Source organism: Alligator sinensis, unplaced genomic scaffold (genome assembly GCF_000455745.1).
Source record: "Alligator sinensis unplaced genomic scaffold, ASM45574v1 scaffold527_1, whole genome shotgun sequence".
In the NCBI taxonomy this organism is placed as follows: Eukaryota; Metazoa; Chordata; order Crocodylia; family Alligatoridae; genus Alligator; species Alligator sinensis.
In genome coordinates, this window is record NW_005841958.1 from 2,299,102 (window position 1) to 2,319,025 (window position 19,924).

General features: G+C 38.7%; 1 protein-coding gene across 3 annotated transcripts in view; it reads left to right on the forward strand.

Moving 5' to 3' along the window:
• Positions 1–6: 6 nt before the first annotated feature.
• RAB11FIP2 (RAB11 family interacting protein 2) overlaps positions 7–19,924 on the forward strand; it is a 38,302-nt gene continuing 18,384 nt past the window's right edge. For all 3 annotated transcript variants that reach the window (XM_006020546.3, XM_025200200.1, XM_006020547.3), the window contains exons 1-3: positions 7–484; positions 13,133–13,575; positions 14,333–14,801. In XM_006020546.3, coding sequence (XP_006020608.1) covers positions 135–484; positions 13,133–13,575; positions 14,333–14,801 — 1,262 coding nt within the window. In that variant the 5' untranslated portion in view covers positions 7–134. The remainder of the gene's footprint in view (positions 485–13,132; positions 13,576–14,332; positions 14,802–19,924) is intronic.

The following is a 19,924-nucleotide window of genomic DNA, read 5'->3' on the forward strand; positions in this document are numbered from 1 at the left end:
CACATCATCCCCGCGGCTGCTGATTTGGGAGAGCCCCCCCCTCAGGGAATGAGCGGCGGCTCCTCGTCTGCTCCGGGGCCCCGGGTTTAAAGGCCCCCCGCCGGTCTGTATTTGCCCCGCCGCCGGCCGAGAGGATGCTGTCCGAGCAAGCCCAGCGGTGGTTCCCCACCCACGTGCAGGTCACGGTGCTGCAAGCCAAAGCCCTGAAGCCCAAAGGCAAGAACGGCACCAACGACACGTACACCATCATCCAGCTGGGCAAGGAGAAGTACTCCACCTCGGTGGCCGAGAAGACGCTGGATCCGGTGTGGAAAGAAGAGGCCTCGTTTGAGCTGCCGGGATTACTGGTGCAAGGCAGCCCCGAGAAGTACATCCTCTGCCTGGTGGTCATGCACAGGTCGCTGGTGGGGCTGGACAAGTTTTTGGGGCAGGTGGCTATCAATTTGAACGCGATCTTTGAGGACAAGCAACGGAGGAAAACGGAGTAAGTGCCCTTTTCGTCTTGTTGGGCTGGCTCGTGTTGATCCGGCTCGGTGCCCCAAATTAAACTGAGCAGGTGCGTAACGCGCTGTCCTGCCGGCGGGACCCGGGTGCGGGCGTAGCTGCCCCGAAGTCAGCGGGGCTTTCGGAGATCTCCGCCTTTAAAAAACAAAACAAAACGTTATTTTTAATATACACTGCGAATGTTATATTTTTAATTTTTCTCCTGCTCCTGAATAGTGCCGTTGTTATCAAGGTGGGCGGCAAAGTTTGAACCGGGGTCGCAACTCGGATTCGTTCAAACTCCGTCATGCGTGTCGCATCGCTTTGCCTAATATAGCGTCTGCTTTGGATTCATTCAAACTTTGTCGTGTGTCGCATCACTTTGCCTAATATAGCGTCTGTTTTGGATTCGTTCAAACTGCATCGTGTGTGTCGCATCACTTTGAATAAATCTAGTACGGGCATTATATTAGGCAAGCTCCATCATGCGAGTTGCATCACTTTGCCTGATATAGTGTCCGTATTGGATTGGTTCAAACTTTGTCATGTGTACCATCACTTGGCCTAATACAGTGTTTGTATTGGATTAGTTCAAACTCCATCATGTGTGTAGCATCACTTTGCCTAATATAACGTCCGTATTGGAGTCATTCAAACTCTGTCGTGTGTAGCATCACTTTGAATAAATCTAGTACAGGCATTATATTAGGCAAGCTCCATCATGCGTGTCGCATCACTTTGCCTAATACAGTGTCCATATTGGAGTCGTTCGAACTCTGTCATGTGTGTTGCATCACTTTGAATAAATCTAGTATGGGCATTATATTAGGCAAGCTCCATCATGCGTATCGCATCACTTTGCCTAATACAGTGTCCGTTTTGGATTCGTTCAAACTTTGTCGTGTGTAGCATTACTTTGCCTATTATAACGTCCGTATTGGATTTGTTCAAACTCTGTCATGTGTGTTGCATCACTTTGAATAAATCTAGTACGGGCATTATATTAGGCAAGCTGCATCATGCGTATCGCATCACTTTGCCTAATACAGTGTCCGTTTTGGATTCGTTCAAACTTTGTCGTGTGTAGCATCACTTTGCCTAATATAGTCTCCATTTTGGATTCGTTCAAACTCCGTCATGTGTGTCGCATCACTTTGAATAAATCTAGTACGGGCATTATATTAGGCAAGCTCCATCATGCGTGTCACATCACTTTGCCTAATATAGTGTCTGTATTGGATTCGTTCAAACTCCATCATGTGTGTAGCATCACTTTGCCTAATATAACATCTGTATTGGGTTTGTTCAAACTCTGTCATATGTGTTTAAACTCCATCATGTTCAAACTCATATAGTGTCCATATTAACATGTGTTGCAAACAGCATGATTCTAGTTTGTCCAGGCTTATTCATTTGGTCGTCTTTGAACTCTTTGGTTCAAGCTTGCCGTGGTAGCCTCGTACTTTTCTGATGCTCAGTAGATCTTGGGTCTTAATCTTTCTTGCTACTTTACGCTGCTGGCCCATGCAGAGTAACTGGTAGAGAAGTTTCTGCTCTAGCAGGAACTTCCATGAGTTTTGTTAAATCAAATTGTGATTTTTTTTTTTTTTTCCCCCTAGCAAATTCTGAATGCCAAATGGAAATAATGGCTCGTTTAGGTTTATAAATAGCATTTTGTGCAGAAAGGGTGCTTAATCAAGCACAGCAATGTAAAGACTGATCAACACTCAGATCTTTGTTTTGTAATACTAATTTAAATTGTGCTGTTAGGGCTCTGTGTCTTTTTTTCCCCCTTTTTTACTAATTAACTGTTATGGTCCCTAATGTGGCCACAGTTACATTGGCATAAAGGTACCAGCATAGGTTATTCCTGTGCATTTATGTTAAAAACTTGTATACGTATGCAGAGCTTTATAGCAGAGTAGCTGTCCACATTAGAGTTGTATTGTTTTAACTGTACTGGCCCCAAACACAATATAGTTAAAGCTCTAAGTCACTACATTTTTAGACTAGAGGAATGCCTTGTTCGACTCAAGGCACCCCTCCATAACTTCTGAATTGAGCAGCATCCCATTTCAAAACCTGGTTAGATAGGGACCAACCTGAGCCTGCACTTACCTTCTCACACCTGCTTTTCTCCTTGCGGCATTCTTCAAAAGATCTTGCTGTACCCCAAGGTGCCCTGGCGCCCTGGTTGAAAATTACTGCTTTAAGTTAAAAATATGGTTTTGAAACTCTGGGCCTGCTTGCATGCTTTCTACTCCAATGAATCAATGGTAGGAGTGTGTTAGGGTGACATGGGTACTAAGATGCATGGTTAACAGCCCAGAGGTCTCAAGTTTGAGGCTGCTCATAGCATGGTCTGTCTGACGCCAATGAATCTGAGTTTTGCTAAATACCTTGTCACAAGGGCACAGGAAAGGAAATTTGCAAAAGCAAGGTGTAGCTTTATAGGTTGAATGTACTCTTTTTTTTTTTTTTTTTTTTTTTTTTTTTAACATAAACTATAACAAAAATTGTTCCTTGTCTCGACTGTCTTGACTTCCAAGGTTATACAAACTAAGGGAATTAACAGGGTTTTTATGATAACTGAATTAATCTTTAGGTCTTTTTCACTGTTTCTTTTTTGTGTATTTGTGGCTGTCACAAGTTTCCATATCCCCTATATCTTAGAGCTCTTACTGTCAAAGTCTGATGGAGAGACCCTTGTACTGCATTTCATAGCACGTGAGTGGCCTGCTGCAGTCCTGCAGAGTCTCACTGAAGTCAGAGCAGTTCCACAAGAGTACCAGAGTCCACTGCCATTTACCCATTTTAAGATTGGGTCTATGGGATAAATTATTGCCCCATTTTCGAAGTCACTTAGGTACCTAGGAGGCTCAGCTCTTTAAAAATCACTGAGACTTTGGCTTTTAGGTGCCCAAGGGCCAGATAGACTCCTAGGCGTATTTTTCAGTAGCCCCTAGGCATCTAACTCCCATTTGAAATCCGTGGGAAAAGGTACTTAGGTGTTTTTGAAAATCCTACTGTATACCTCTCTGCATCTTCAGGTGTTTTAACTGCATTGAAACATCTGGCAATAAACCATTTTTTGGAATAGGACTTATGCTTCCTATGAACATATGTGCTTTTGAAAATTTTACTCAGAATGTGTGCATACATGTTAATGCTGTTTCCTGTTACTCCTGATTTGGAGATCTGTGCATGTTTCAAAGAGGACAGATCTGTGCATGTGTGTGTGAGAGGTATGTAGATGTGTGTGTGTGTAATATGAATTTAGCCTTTCAAATAAAATAAGCGTTGTTTACATTCTTTTCTTTCTTGACTTTCCTTTTATTAAATGCCTGTCTTCATATAATATTCTGTTAACTTTGTAATTGCCACTTGACGTGGGTATGGTATTTTCAGACATGAACTTCAATTCCAGTTATGCCAGTGGGAACCAAAGCTGCCTAGTGTCTCAATATCAGGTCTATTGTTCTTAGCTGCGTAGAAACCTCATACCTAAATGCTATTTTCTTTGTTTCAGAAACACTAATCTGTTTTATTAAACAATGTTTCTGCTTTCAAATATGTTCAACAGGCTTGTGGTATTATTACATCCAGAGTGATTTTTCTTGTGTTGATGTAACCTTAACATTTCTTGCTTTGTTTGGGGATAAATGAGATCCAGTTATTTGATGAAGTGTCTATTGGTAATATTTCTACTTTTTAATATATTTAATAGCTTCCTCTTTCCAACACAGCTGTACATATGGTGCTGCAACAGACAGACTCAAGAGTCACTAGAGTATTACAAAAAAGATATTTAATATTCTGCACAATGCTGAACCTTGTCAGCAATTCCCCAGTGCTTTTTAGAAAATAGGTATGAGAAGTGAAGGCTACCAGCTGATTTTGAATTCCTAGGAAAACGGCAGGGTATGTGACATGCAGGTCCTATTTTATTAGACAGAAGTATGTTTACAGATTCTCTTCAGCTTCAAAAACACATTATGATAGGAAAAAATGGGCTTTTTTCATTAAGGATTTTTTTGTGTGCTGCCTGTGACACCTTAGGAAAAACATGCAAGTTTTTCAAAATACTCTAAGCAATAAAGTTTTCAAGCAGAGGCATGGCGATAGGGCTTGTGCATCATTCTGGCTCTAGACTTAAGAAAATAAAGCAACATAATTTGATGGAAAAAATCTTACCTAATATCACACAGTGTATTTTCTCTTTCTTTCCGCAACTGATGATTTTTCAAACTCATGAAAGTGTTAGTTATAGGAATGGCTGGATCCAAATATGACTGTCACTTTCCAACTTTATTTCAGACACCTCAGCCAATGCACCTGTAGTACTGTTATTTTAGCACTTTCTTGGTAAGAGAGTGCCAGTCGTGTAGTGGCAGCGTGATGATTTGTGTATTTGTCCTTTGGGACCTCTAATATGATCATCAACTCCTTTTACGTGTTCATTTTGAATCCACATCTCCACAGGTGAAAACCTAGAATATTGATCCACTGCATTGTCCAGGCTTCATATGCAAAGTTGTTGTTTTTATATTTTAATATTCTCACAGTATTGAAAAATGCTCAGATTTATTTAGAAGACATCTTTGGAATAGGGCTTGAAGGCCTCATTAAGATTTCTGCTATCCATATTAAAGGAGCTATTTTAGCAACTAGTAATTTTGTTTCTTTTTTCCATATGTATATACAATAAAATTTTAAAGCCAGGTGTACGTTCTTATCTATGCTTCTGTTTATCTATAGGTCACTTCTGCCCAAAAGCTTTTGGCACCCAACAAAGCATGACATAAATGCCGATAATTTGATGTTGCCATATTTTTGTACAGTAGTAACTTTTAAAAATGCATTTAGTTCTTACTCTTGTGTGCCGAATTGATAGAGCTGTCTAAGAATAAATTTTGACTCAGTTTTGCTCTTGATGTTACTTGTTCCGTTAGCAACTTCTTCTTTCTTGTCACCATCTACTTCCATGCCATTTATTACCAATTCCTTTACTGCTTTTCCTGGAGAATTAATTTATTACACAGAGTTATACTTCAAAATGCAACAGTTAACTGAATTGTTATAACTTGGGCTTCTCTGTTTCTCACTGCAGTTTTCAGGATGATTGATGCTTTATTTCCTTTTTGTGACCTAACCAGCAACAAATCTTTGCTTGACACTATTGAAAAAAATTATTTAGATTCATAGTTTTAAAAAAGTGTGTATCCCAAGCCTGTGCCATTGATATAAAATAGTCAGATGAGAGAGTCACTGGTAGATTTTGCTTATTCCAAACCAGTAGAGTATTTAAAGATGAAGCCAAACCCAGCCAATATATCCTGTTGTGCAAATGATTGTCATTTTATTGGGCTCACGTGTCCTTAGTAGCCTTTGTAAAAGTTCTTGCAGTGGGACCTAATTCTTTTATCAACAGATGAAGGCTGTTTCAAACCAGTGGTTCTCCCAAGGTTAATAACTACTTTTGGTGAATGTCCCTTTGAACAGACACCTTACTTTTATCCTGGGGGGACTTAGGCTATGGGGTCTTGACTGTAGTTGTGTCTGGATGACATGGGAAAGAAGCAATTTCTGAAAGAGGTATCTTCCAAAAGCAACCTTAAATTCAACCCTGAAACTAATTACTGGTGCATATCACCGTGAATGGTTGCCCTGAGCTTTCTGTTCAGCATCTCAGAATTTTTTTGTGGTTGGTGCTTTTTCTGTTTTTAAAAAGTGAAAACAATGTAACACAACAATTTTTACTAAGTTTAACCCCTTTGACATTACATAACACTTTGGCTGCAAGATGTAACAATCATAATATTGTGGTGGGGTGAAGACTGGGGAGGTGGGGGCTGGACTGTCTTAGAAGCAATAACTTTGATCATCCAATAATATCCGCAGAATGAAAACTTGAACAATGAATGGGAACATATTCTCTTTTTAGGCGAAGCAAAGGTAATTCCTGCCACATCTGTAGAGTCTCAATCCTCACATTTATAACCAGAGTTATCTGGATTGGATTCTATCCAATCTTCAATTTCAATGACACGTTAGGGGCTGGTGTGCATAGAAATTCAACCTGAAATGATTATGTTGGTCTCTGTTTGCACTTTCAGTTATTTTAGTTCTATAGCAAGTCTACTTGTGCAGTCTTGAACCAAAATAAGTAGTAGTGTAAATTAAGGGCAAATCAGGTTTTTAGATTCTGGTTGGTGTTAAATCCAGAGTCAAACATTCTGGTTTGTCTCTATTAATCTGGCTTTTGTAATGGTGCGATACTGCTGTTGTATAATTTATTTTTAAATTCTACGTAGTAGTATTCCACACATTGAATTTGCATCCAGAAATAATGGCATTCATTTCTCAAAATTTTATCATACATCTAATTTTAATAATCCATTTTCCCTTCTATGTAATATACTTAGAGATGTACAGCACTCTCCTTTTTTGTCCTCAGTGTATACTTATAAAAGTGGTCTAACACACTGGTACACTTTTTGTTTTAAATTTCTAGATTATTATGTAGAATCAAAAGCTTTGGAACCACAGGGACTACGGTTATTGTATTTTGGTGTTAACCTCACTTTTGCAAATCAGCTTGCATATTTAAAATCAAACTCAAGATTCATGCACCTGATTTTAGACTCCAGTTTTTAAGCTCCTTTAAATTTTGTCCTTAAAAACAAAGTAAAATGAACAGAAATCTTTAACTATTTCACTGGTAGAGAGGAGGTAGAGAGAGATTTTACGAAGTAGTGTGCTCATGGGACAAACCTCCCCACTCCTATTCAGGTCTGGTAGCAATAAGAAACTGATACAGAAGACCAAATTTCACTTTCAGCCACATGGTGAGCATGCTGGTCAGCAAGGACCCAATCCATCTTTAGTAGAAATGCTCTCAGTTGCCTCTTCTGGGAATGGTATTAGCCTTGATGTGTAACCAAATTTCCACAGGGATTTCCTCTACCCATAGCTTTATTCAAATAGCGAACAGAGTATTTTCAGTTAAACTCCTTCCACCAGAGAACAGGACTCATAGTTGGAACTAAACAGTCCTGTGGCTTGGAAGAGAAAGATAAAGACAGAAGGAAGCACAGAGGCAGTAATGTGACCTGCCACCATGAGCGGAATAGAGATAAAGTCTAGCAAAAGAGGTTGTGTGCGAGGGAATTAGAATTGAGCACGCAAAACGAGTTGGAAAACACAACAGAAGTAGAGAAATGTGCAATCAAAGAAAGGGGGGAGAGAGAGAGAGAAAGGAGCAGTGTGAGAATCCTGTCGAAAGCACAAATGCACTTGTAGATCCTTGATGCATTAGGTTAAGGTTTGAATTGCTGTTTCACCATTGCTGCGTTTTGTACACAACTTAATGTGCTGGTTGCTGGAGTGTGCATTAGAGAAATAACTGACACCTTTCAAATGGTCAGAAACTCGAGGGGAAAATCTTAAGAAATGGAGATGAAAAGATAACAAGGACTGTTCTGATGGAGGTATGAAAGGAAAGGAACAAGAGGGGGAAAATAGGAGGAGGTAGGAAAGGACATCTTTCTCCAAAGAATGCAAGGAGTTTTGGATTGGATTTAGAAGGTGAGGGGTCTGCCTTTGAAGTTGAGAAAATTTGCCACGCTTAATGTTAAATCTATTTTTTAAAAGAATGTAATATAATTATTAAATAGAAGGGCAACTGCTCTCATAAAAATGCCCCTTTTGTTTATGTAGATTGTTGGCTCTTTTCCTACCTTGTGTAAGCTTTCTATGGAGTCAGTTCATGGCAGTCTGACAATTGCAACATTTACTGTGGTTAAAAGTGCTGTAAACAAAACCAAAACAACAAGTTTAATAGTGTTTCATAATACGTTATCATTTAAAAATTTGCAGTAGGGTAATGGAATTTAGTATTTGAAGATCAATATAGCGTTTTCAAAAAGCAACATTCTTTATTTTCCAGCTCTTTCTCTTGGATACAATGCAGTTTTTCTGCTCCTTCCCCTTTTATGCTATAGGAACAGGATCTAATGAGAAACATTCATAGTCTCAGTATTATTGCTTGTTCACATTCAGCTCCTCACAAGACTTATTACTTTACATTGACTCTCATCATTGTAAAAATTATATATTTCACTCTGAATAAAAAAAATATCAGTTGAGTTTACTTCTCATATTCTCTTGTTTGAGCTACAGCATATGGAAGTTTCATTATAACTAAAACGTAATATCCAGTCTCCAAGGTAACCAAAATAGCTTTGTAATGACCATAAAAGTTAAATGTGTGTGTGTGTGTGGGGGGGGAGTTAATACTAAAAAAGGTCTGATCTTGCAGTTATTACTGAGGCAAAAATTCTATTGAAGTTAATGGACATTTTGCTTGAGCAAAGTGCAGGCTCCACTGGCCTGAACACTGACATAGACCTCAGGGGTGGAGGAGCAAACCCAGGTAAGCATCAGTTGTTTTGCAAGGGTGAGAGGTGTTTTGGTTTGTATTTCCACCTCAACTCGTTTCTGGTGAGTTCTTCAGGGCTCCTACACACGTGTCAAGCCTGCTCTGGAAATCCAGTGCATCGGAGCAGACTCGATTAATCTGCAAACTGATTAATCACGTCTGCTGGAGATAGACGCGCTCCAGCAGCCTTCCGCGTCACGCGCATCAACATCTCTGCACTGAAAAACTGGCAGTAGGGTGCTTTGAAAATAAAACACACTCGATGAGCTTTAGTTCAAAGCACCCCGCTGCCACTTTTTTGGCACGGGGACACTGATACACGTGACGTGTGGGCACTTTTAATTAGCACGGCTTGCTAATTAAGGCGCCTGGCGCAGTGTCCCAAACCACATGTGAAAATGCCTTCAGAGTCTATTCTGAATACGGGCTATGCAGGCTCTAAAAGCAAGTTGTGAACACGCTGCAATGAAATTCTCTCCTTCAGGTTTAATGAATGTCAAATTAGTTTGCTCTATGTATGCTATTAGCAGGTGAATACTGATAGTGATACAGATTAGTTGTTAACTCATAATAAAAATGTCAACAGTTGGGGTACCTTAAACTATAAAAAGAAAAGGGCAGGCCTGTAGAAGTACACCAACACTTCTGTTTTTACAATGCATTTATTGCTGCTATTACAAAACAAGTTAATGAGCAACTAATATCAATTTAAATAAAAAAAAAATGACATTCTTTTAATCCCTCAGTTTAAACATAATAACATTTTAAAATCCCTTTCCAGGAATTTTGTCAGAGATAAGTCTTCCCGTTTGAATTCTACTGGGACATTAGACTTTCCTCACTGATAGGACTATTAAACTAAAAGGTGGAAAACCCAGCTCTATGTCAGGAATGTATACCTCTTTCCCATTTAGAGGGACCATAATCCCATACTAAATTTGGGGCATCTGTGCAAATTTTGGGGAATGGTTATCTCATCTTCAGCTTGCATTTGTTACAGAAGCAGGATTTCCTTTCATTTATAATGTATAACTTAAGCTTTATGGGAAAACGACCTTTTTCCCCTCCAAAAAACCATCAATAGTTGTTCTGGGGGAAAAAAACGCAATGTACTGGGAGTGAGCAAGCTTCCTTTTAAAAATGACCTGTAAATGGTGAGTTGAATTAATTCCTTCTTTTGCTGATTTAATAGAGTGCTGGGCAGATTTTTTTTTTTTAATTGTGTTGTTTATACTAATTCTTGCTTATTCTGATTTTTCCTAATGGCTGTGGATAAACTAGTGGGTTAGTGACATCACAGATATTCGGGGAGCAAACTTTGCTTAATTGAAAGGGGAATTGTTGCTTTCCTTCAGATGGTTAATATTACCCCTTTTTGCTTTTAACAGAAACGTAGATAAAATGTAAACCGAACAGAAGAAAAGCTGTTCTGTTAAAGATTTAATTCCCTTAGCCCTTTTACTAAGGGATAATAGAATTCTCAGTCCATTTCTCTGGGCCCTCACGTGTAAACCTTCAATAAAAATAGAGAAGAAAAGACTGGGTATATCTGATATCACTAAACTGTATAAAACCTTTTGGCCCTTTATACATCACAAAGAAGCAAAAAGCCATAATTCCTCCTTTCCCTTTTATTTTTTCTTTTAGCAGGTAACTTTTAAACTTAAAAGTCATATTCCTTTCTGAAAGCTTTATTTACCTGTTGCTTTAAAAAAAAAAAAAGAGGGGGTGGGGAATAAAGTATTGTGTGCATAATCAATTCCCATCTGTGTTGATCATAGAAGAATAAGGCTGGAAAGGACTTCAGGATGTCATTGAGTCCAACCCCCTGGTCAAGGCAGGATTATCCTTGATAGAGCTATCCTAGTCAAACGTTTAGTCCATAGTCCATCTGACTTCTCGGTACCCTGTTCTAAAAAGGTTTTATTTTGTGGGAGTATGTTTGTGTTTTTCTCCTGATTCTCCATGAGTGCATGGTGAGCCTCCTGGCAGTTCCCAATAATAGAGATGAACGTTGCTAGCTTATCTAAACATATAGGCTGCTTACAGACGGTAAAAAAAAAATTTTTTAAAGAGCTTTACTGGAAGAAGCAGCACGTTACTCAACTTGGTTCTGCAGTGTTGGTATAGATCGGACACTTAAGAGAGGCTTTTTGGTGCTTTTATATAAAGCTATTCGATAAAAGTGCCAAACACGCCCCACTAAAGCCACCCAATCTATACAGACATTGAATGAGCTGGGTCCAACTAATGTGCTGCCTCTTCTGGGCATGCGTTGGGCTTGGTGAGGGAGGACGCAGAGTTTAAAGTAAGTGCCTTTTATTTATTTATTTATTTTTTAATATCTGCAAGCAGCTATCTATAGTTTAATTCAGGGCTGTCCCATTGTCAGAGGATGTCAGGCTGCTCACATTATGCATGTAGCAAGTAGGAGGCAACTGTGCTGCCTGCAGGCAGGTAGGGGGGTGGGGGGGGGGATTATAGCCCATGTAGCATGTAGATCTGGGGTCTGCTGGCCACATGGCATGTGGCCTCCTGCTACCACCCTAAAGTTGAACAGCCCTTATTTAATTCTTTCAAGCTTGTCATAGAAATGGATTTGATGTTGCAGGAATCATGGGGTAGCATCTCTTGCAAGTCAACTGCAAGAACCATGGGTGGCTGGTGTCACCTGAGTCTGGGGGTCACCAGTGGGGCATGATTGGGGGGCAGGGGTCAGCCAGCCGGCAACCGGAGCAACCAGTGGAGCCCATTTCAGGGGGGACACTCTGTGCCCCCCTACCAGCAGGAGCGCTTGCTGTCAGGGGGAGCACCAATGCTCGCGGGGGGCACATGCCCCCATGTGCCAACCCCCCCTCTGTACCCTCTCCTATGCATCACGTTGCCTATGGCAAGAGCCAAGAATGGGGGAACAGCCAGATGATTTTCTTCTCTTCCTTAGACTCCTTCTGAATACAGGAGGACAGTTGTTTTACTGAATCTAGTCCCAGCTCAGCAAGTGAGTGAGTCTCTGTACACTCCTTTTATACTTCTCAGTTGGCTTGATGAAGCAGTGGGGATTAGAGGAAATCTCAGACCTTCCGCAGGGTGGGAGAAGAGGGGTAAAGAGGTAGGAACATCCTCATGCCGGTGATAGTCTGCCACTTTCCTTGGTTCAGGGATGCTCCCCAGAACCCTGCCCAAACCAGGAGAAAGTAGCATTTGAAGGATGAGATACTCATCTTCACTGATCACTGCATACAGGTGGAGTTAGACTTGAAATGTAAAGGTAGTTTTTACTCCAAAGTCTTCCATGGGACTAGGGAACACAACCAGAGAGCAATAAGGTGCATATAAAAAGCCAGGGAAACTTGACGAGGAAGCACCATTGGGCTGGTGGTGTATGACAGGAGGTGATATTTTTTTCCCTGTTCCTGGAACAAGCTAGGGCTACACCATAAATCCAAAGCCAGGCAAAAAAGGTGGAATATGTTTATAGTTTTACTGGTGACCCTTTAGAAAAAGGATTAAGGCCTTTGATATGGAGGTATGATATTTATTTGGGCCCATTTATGCTTACGCAGTGACCATTAAAGTTATTGGATTTACACTTGTATAACTGACAGAATGATTGGCAGGAAAACAGAAAGGCCTTCAAAGACTGTCCACAAACACTTCTTTACCAGTACATCCATATAAACCTCATCAGAGAAATTAAAAAGGAAATGTATTTACTGGCATAAAAGTTTAAGCAAAACCAAAAAAAGGAAATGGTATTAGGTCAGCTACTTGGCATGCAATATGTACTCAGGTAATGTATTATTTACACACAAAGCCATTTAGAAAAAAACAGTGTTCTTTTAAGACGCAAAATAAATTTTATTTGTAGCTTTCATTAATTTTGGATACCAAGTTTAGCTTTATAAGCAGGAGCAGCACCATTTACTTCAGTGAAATTCAGTACATTTCCATCAATTCTGACTTCTGGTCCTTGAAATGTGAGAGTAGTTAAAAGTATTTTTTTAAAAATTTTTCCCTTTCCAGAACTTATATTGAAAAGGAAGGTTTGTCAGTTGACATCTTAAGCATACAGTAAACCTTACATTTTATTTATGGAATTTCTGGTTTCCATATTACCAATGTTCAGTTTTGAGTAATGGCATTAACTGAACTGTAAAAAATGTGTAGTTTAATGAAACACAATATAACATATTTTCTTTTTCCTTTAAGGTGGTTTAGCCTAGAATCCAAACAAGGCAAAAGGACTAAAGACAGAGGAGAAATAAAAGTCAGTATTCAGTTTATGAGGAATAATATGACAGCAAGCATGTTTGACCTGTCGATGAAAGATAAAACAAAATCCCCTTTTGCTAAACTAAAGGACAAAATGAAGGGTCGAAAAAGCGATGGGACGTTTTCGGACACATCTTCTGCAATCATTCCAAGTACTCACACACCTGATGCAAACATTGAAGCATCCAGTAGTGAAATGCAAATGAAATCAAAACCAAAAAAACCTTTCCTTTTGGGACCTCAGCGACTATCTTCAGCCCATTCGATGTCTGATTTAACTGGGTCGCATGTGTCTTCAGAAAAATTGAAATCCAGTGCAATTGGTCACACTCAACTTTTCCGACGTCAGCTAGAATCCTTTAGTTCTGTTGATGAAACGGGTAAGTAAACCCTGCTTTTCTGAATTGTGGCTGCTATAATTGCAGCTTAATTGCTATTGATTTGGGAGAACTTTTAAGAATCTGTTGTTTTTTAGCACGTTTTAACCTGAAAACCAAAAAGTTAAGTATGAATTTTCTTTAAAATCTTGCCTTTTCATTTTGATCAGCAGGTGATCCCTATTTCTTTTTCAGGCTGTTGCCAAGAAACAAGGAATATTCTGCACCTGTCCCACTTTATGATTATTTTTCATCATCCATTTTTTTTCCAACATGCTGGAAATAAAGCACTACATTTTATGTTGCAAAAAGTATGCGAGTAATTTTACCCCTCAGAAATATTTAAGAAAAAACAAACTTAATTATGTTTCATTTTTAGAAAATTCAAAATTGGATAAACCTGAGATAAGTGAAGAATTGAAAAGTCTTTAAGTTGTTCAAAGTTTTCTTGTATACCAATACATTTTTTGTCATTTTTCTAAAACTCCATATTAGTTGTAGCCACTTTCTTTGTGAAGCCTAATTTTCCTACAAAGCATGTTTTACTGTGGTGCCTGTATATACTTGAAACGTTTCTTAACCAAAAATTTCAGACCACAGCTCTCTTGCATTTTTTTAAAATCAGTAAATTATTCAACCTCACATCTTTTGAAAGAAATCCAGCTAATACTAAATCTGAACTAATATGAGCTCTCCACTTGTCATGAAGTATGATGATAATGTCTTATTGATTATATACTAACAGCAAAATTGTTTGCAGGAAGTATAAAATCTCCACATAGGAGGACATTGAGTGCTGATACTTCTAAAGTGAATCAGGATGACAGCACAGTTGGCGAAAGAGAATCAGCTTTTGAAGCACAAAATGATCCATTTACAAATGTGAGTGCTTCATTACCCCAAAAGTTTGCTACTCTGCCAAGACAAAAAAATCCATTTGAAGAAACTCCTTCATCATGGGATCAGAACATAAATCTGTTTTCTAAACCTGTTGAAATCAAAAAAGAAACCAGAAAAGAGAAAAAGGAGAAAGTTAGTCTTTTTGAAAGAGTGACTGGTAAAAAAGATAGCAAGAGGTCGGATAAACTTAGCAATGGGGCATCAGAAAGTTCTACTGACTTGAAATCACCTAGTGCATTTGGTGAAAATCATCAGGAGAGTTTTAATTATGATTCAACTAATCCGTTTACAACAAACTTCAAGCCTACAAGCGTGTTGCCATCGTCTAGGTAGGTTTTACTTTATTTGGATCTGATATGTTGAGCATCTTACATAAATGATAACATGAAGTGTTCAAGAATATCATCTTTTTGCGTTATATATGTTTATACCATTGCTTATCTGTTTGTATGTAAAATATGAACTTTATATATAAATTTGATGTCTTCTCTTTCCAGTTTTAAAAATCTTTTTGAAGTTAAAAATAGTAATATACTGTGAAAACCTTTCAGTGTTTGGATTTCTAAAGGTATTCTGCATGTGTTATCATGGATTGTCCCCAGAAGTCTTGACTTTAGCTGGATGCTGGTTTACCACTGAGTTTTGGACAGCTATCACTTTTAAAAAGTCACTTTCAAATTATTATAATATTCAGATACATCTACATGGGTAATTTGGGAAAGTTAAGAGATATCAATGAACAACATGAAGAAATATGCTTAAGTTAGTTTGCTAGAACCTCCCAAGGGGGCTTCCATTCAGGGGCAGAGAAGCAGAGGTTCTCAACTCCCAGGCTGCCGCCCAGTATCAGACTACGAAGGGTTGGCTGCCGGTCCACAGGAGGGTTGACTGCTGGACGTCCAGAACTGACTGGCGTACTGCAGACCGGCAGTATAAAACAGGGCAGTATAAAAAAGCCAACCCTTTTTTATACTTAGTATAAAAAAGGGTTGGCTGCCAGTCCGCAGTATGCCAGTCACTTCCAGTCTGCAGTATGCTGGTCCGCAGTTTGCCGGTCCATGGTTACTTCTGGTCCATGGTTTGCCAGTCTGCGGTCTAAAAAGGTTGGGAACCACTGCCTTTGTTTGTAATGACATAATTCATAGCAATCTCTCTCTTCTGAGAAAATTCTTCTCTTCTCAAAGGGAGCATCTGCATGAGATTTAATTCTCCATAAGTTATGCATATGTTTTCCCACCTTTCCTGATTTGCTGTAACTTTTCTGAGAGGCCACTGTAATCAAGTCATGAGTAATAAAGCATCTGTTTCCTATGCCAGTGCTGTCCAACTTCTAACTCCTCCAGGTGCTGCTTTCATCACGGGCTGCACCAGTCAAGCCACAGGCCACATAGCCATGGGGACACTTGCCTCCTTGCACAGTGTGGTCATGCAAGCACAATCGGTTGCCACCATGACTCCCAGCAGATGCCCTTTTGGACACCTTTCCCGCTGCTTTGCAGACTGCCGCTCCCTACCCCTCCGTTGCACCACCCAGGCATGATCCACCACACATGGCCATGTACTCGCCCTCAGTTTCCTGTGCCACTTGTCGCATTGTCCTGTCCTGACCCTTGGGGCAGAGGCAGGAAGCAGCAGCCAGAGAAGGGTGGGGGGCCCAGAGACTTCAACTGCTGTTGCAAGCTAGAGTGAGAGTGGGGATCAGCAGCCAGGCAGGAGTCCAGGAGCCACAGCTTAATTCCTTGTGGGTTGCATACGAACCATGGGCCACCAGTTTGAAACCCCTGTCCTATGCTCAGCAAGTTGGAATGGTTTTAAAGCAGCCAGTGGGAAATCTTGATGTCACTCATATCTTTTATGTTTTGGATTTGTACTACTTTTTAAGTATTTTCTTGAAGAAAAATTGTTTCTCCTTGCTTGCTATAAATTGGTTCTATTTTTTGCATACCAGGAGGATGCACTGTATACAGGTGCCTGGCTGTGTGTAATTGTATGTCTAAAATGATATGTATAATGTATCCTTCCCTTGAGAAAAGTGTGTGTGTATGTATTATATCAACCAGAGAGAGAATATGTGCGTATATTTTATATATTATACTGTATGCATGTATATATATGATTTTATGTATTTATATTCATCTATCATTACAATGTAACTGCTTATTTAAGTAGTTATATAATTTAACCTCCATTTATAGTTTTGACATTTTGCGTAGAAAAGGCTAGACAACAGTTTAAAATACGGTTCTTATGTGTAAAATATGATCAATTATGTCTCCAGAAATGCATTAATCTTGGAAATTGAAATATAAAGCAGCATTTTAAGATTTATTGAACAAACAGTTAGTTTTAAATGCAAAACATAATCTTGATGATCTTGGTTACTTTTTCATATATATCCAGTACATTTAAGGAAGTTTTATATTATTTAACTGATAAATAAATTCCTGTTTTACTTAATATTTAAAGTTAGTGAATAGAATTAATTTGTTCTAATCATCATGTCCTTTTAGATTTTAGAACTAGCAGATCTCATTTGCTCACAGGACAATTTGAATCACACATTAGAAGAGAAAAACAAGTCTTCCCGTTTTCATTTTGGTGGTGGTTTTTTTGGTTGTTTTTTTTTCTTTCCCACCCCATTTCTGGTCATTTTACTGAATTAGTTGAAAAAACTGAAATGCTTCCACTAACTTCCACTATTTCGGTGTTTTTTTTTCTCATTAAAATATTGATAACAGACTACTTGAATATTATTTATTAATCTAAATTAGTTTGATAGAAGTGGATACATCTAGATGTGAAATGAATGCAATGCAATAAACTCTGGAGCAATTCGCACTGGAATCACTTGCTCCCACATGCAGCATCTACACATGCACCCAAGATAGCAGCAATTTGAACATGGGCAGAACAAGCCCCCTGCTGACTGGGCCTAATTTATGCCCCTGGTCACCATTTTACACGTGAGTTTTGGCATATTAAAGTACTCAGCTAAAAGATAATACTATGCCCGACACTGCTATCCTACAGCAGAGTTAATTAGTTCAAGGCACCCTAATACTGGTGCATGTGTAGACAGTGACTCTTTGCTGCAGAGTTAATTAGTCAACTCCACAGTAAAGCGCATGTGTAGATGTACTTCGTAAGTTAAGATACTGACCTAGGTTGTAATAAATTAAAGTTGAATTTTGAATAGGTTTGTTTTTTAAAAATGGAAACATTGAATTTGAGTAAAAATCCAATTTATATTTCAAATACCAGAATGCTGCAGGTTTTCATAAATGTTAATCTTGAATGGCAGTGGCTACAAGGCTATAGAATAATGCTTAATTTCTTCAAATTTATTGTCACAGCACATCACAGTACCCATTTAGTAGATATTCTTACTTATTCCACTCTTTGCCAAAAAATGCTGTCATTTTTTGAAAAAAATGTTTTTCACTTTTATTGCTTATATACATTGTACTAAAAAGGCTCTTGGACGACTTCATTTAAACTTTAATATGCATTCTATTATTTTTACAAAGCCAAAATATAAATGTTGATCACATTTTATTATAAGACGATTGCTATAAGGAAATATCCATCATGTATTAGATATAAATGAGAATCTCTATTTTTACACATTCCATTCTTAGAAGCATATAAACATCTTTATAATCTCTTTGTTGACATGTATGTTATGCATGTTTCCTTTTGAAATTAAGTCAAAATGTTACTATTTAAGTTTCCAGTTTGCATATTCTGACTGTGGAAAGTAAGAAAAATGTTCATTTTTAGAGTTGGTGATTATATTAGGGAGCTCAGATGTATACACCTATGGACAAAATATAAATTAGGTTGAGTAAACATCAGCCTTATTAATATGCATGTTCATCTTTGAATTGGGATGCATACACTGAGAATTTAGATACGGAGTTGTGTTGCTTATTTGCTCGTTTCCTTACTCCCCAGATTTTAAGCTCTGTATGGTAGGGACCTTTTCTCCCTTTATCAGTAAAGCAACTGGCATGCTTTTTTATTCAAATTATGAACTACTGTTATTTATGTAGAAGTCTTTTCCAGTGTAAGTTTTAGTACCTTCTGAAATATTCTGAATTTTAATTTCCCAAATAGTATTTCTCATAGCTGCTGCGTATACTATTTGCCACTCATGCAATGTAAATGGGTACCATGCTACAAAAGTAAAAATATTGTGAAAAGACCTATTCTGATTTTGAAAGAGATGCCTCACTGTACTTCAGTGCAGCCAGTTCTGAAATTAGCCAATTCACCTAGACAGATAGCACTCATTCTCCACTCTAAGCATTATTGGCTTATTTTATTTCTAAAGCAGCTTAGTGATTTAAACATCTGCCTGTTGATTGTGTTGACAGCATATCTCCAGTATACACTAATGGGGTAGAGTCTGCTTTTCATGCATCAGAATGGCTGGCCTTAGACAACTCTAAAATTTAAAATGCTGAAAAGAACATATATCCTTTTCTAAGACCAAAGGTTTCCTCACAGCTGAGAATGGTGGCTTTGGTTTTGATACTGGTTCTAGATCAGTGGTTCTCAGCCTGTTTGCCATAGTGGGCCACACTTGCAGCTCTCATTGTGTTTCATGGGCTGCCCCCCACAACTTCCAGTGTATCCATTTAACGTGATGTCACATGGGCTGGAGCAGTGTACTGATTGGGCCGCATGCAGCCTGCAGGCCACGGGTTGAGAACCACTGCTGTAGATCATCGGAAATAAGAACAATGCAGTTTTTTTCATCTAAATCCAGTTGACTATGAAGAAGATTGGCAATGACATTTGGGATTATGCTTTTTATGTTGACTTCTAAAAATATATATTTATTACTGGAGGTACCTGGGTACTGAATTTGTTGTCACAGCTTTGAGCACAGAAGCACTGTGTAGGCATTAAAAATATAACTTGATGTTGGTGTCGAAAGTAGGCATGGCTTGCGTTGAGTGTTTGAAGGATCTTGTGACATCAGCTTGCTCTTTTGCTATTCCCATCTTTGCATTTGTTTGTTAATTTAGGTGTGATAATAAAGACTGATACCAATCTCATGTAAAATATTCAAAGAGAAAAGTTATGCCAGTGTCGCTGAAAAAAGTTAATGAAGTCAAATAAATCAGTGCTATGACAGCAAAATTTGATTTTCATTTTTCATGTAAATGACCATGCCCTCCCTCTTGGTTGAAATAGCAGGAATCCAATTGTCCTGCTTACATAAATTGGGAAAGAAGTATGTTTAAGACTGCTTGCAGACATTAAAAAACACAAAAAATGGTGCTTTAAATTAAATTTGGCACATTCCCACGCCGAGCCCTGGACATGACCAGAATAGGCAGCATGTTACTTATAACCTGGCTGTGCAGCGTCTGTAAAGATGGGGCACTTTTATCTAATAACTGATTGAATCTGATTTAGCTAAAAGTGTCAAAAAGTCCTGCTG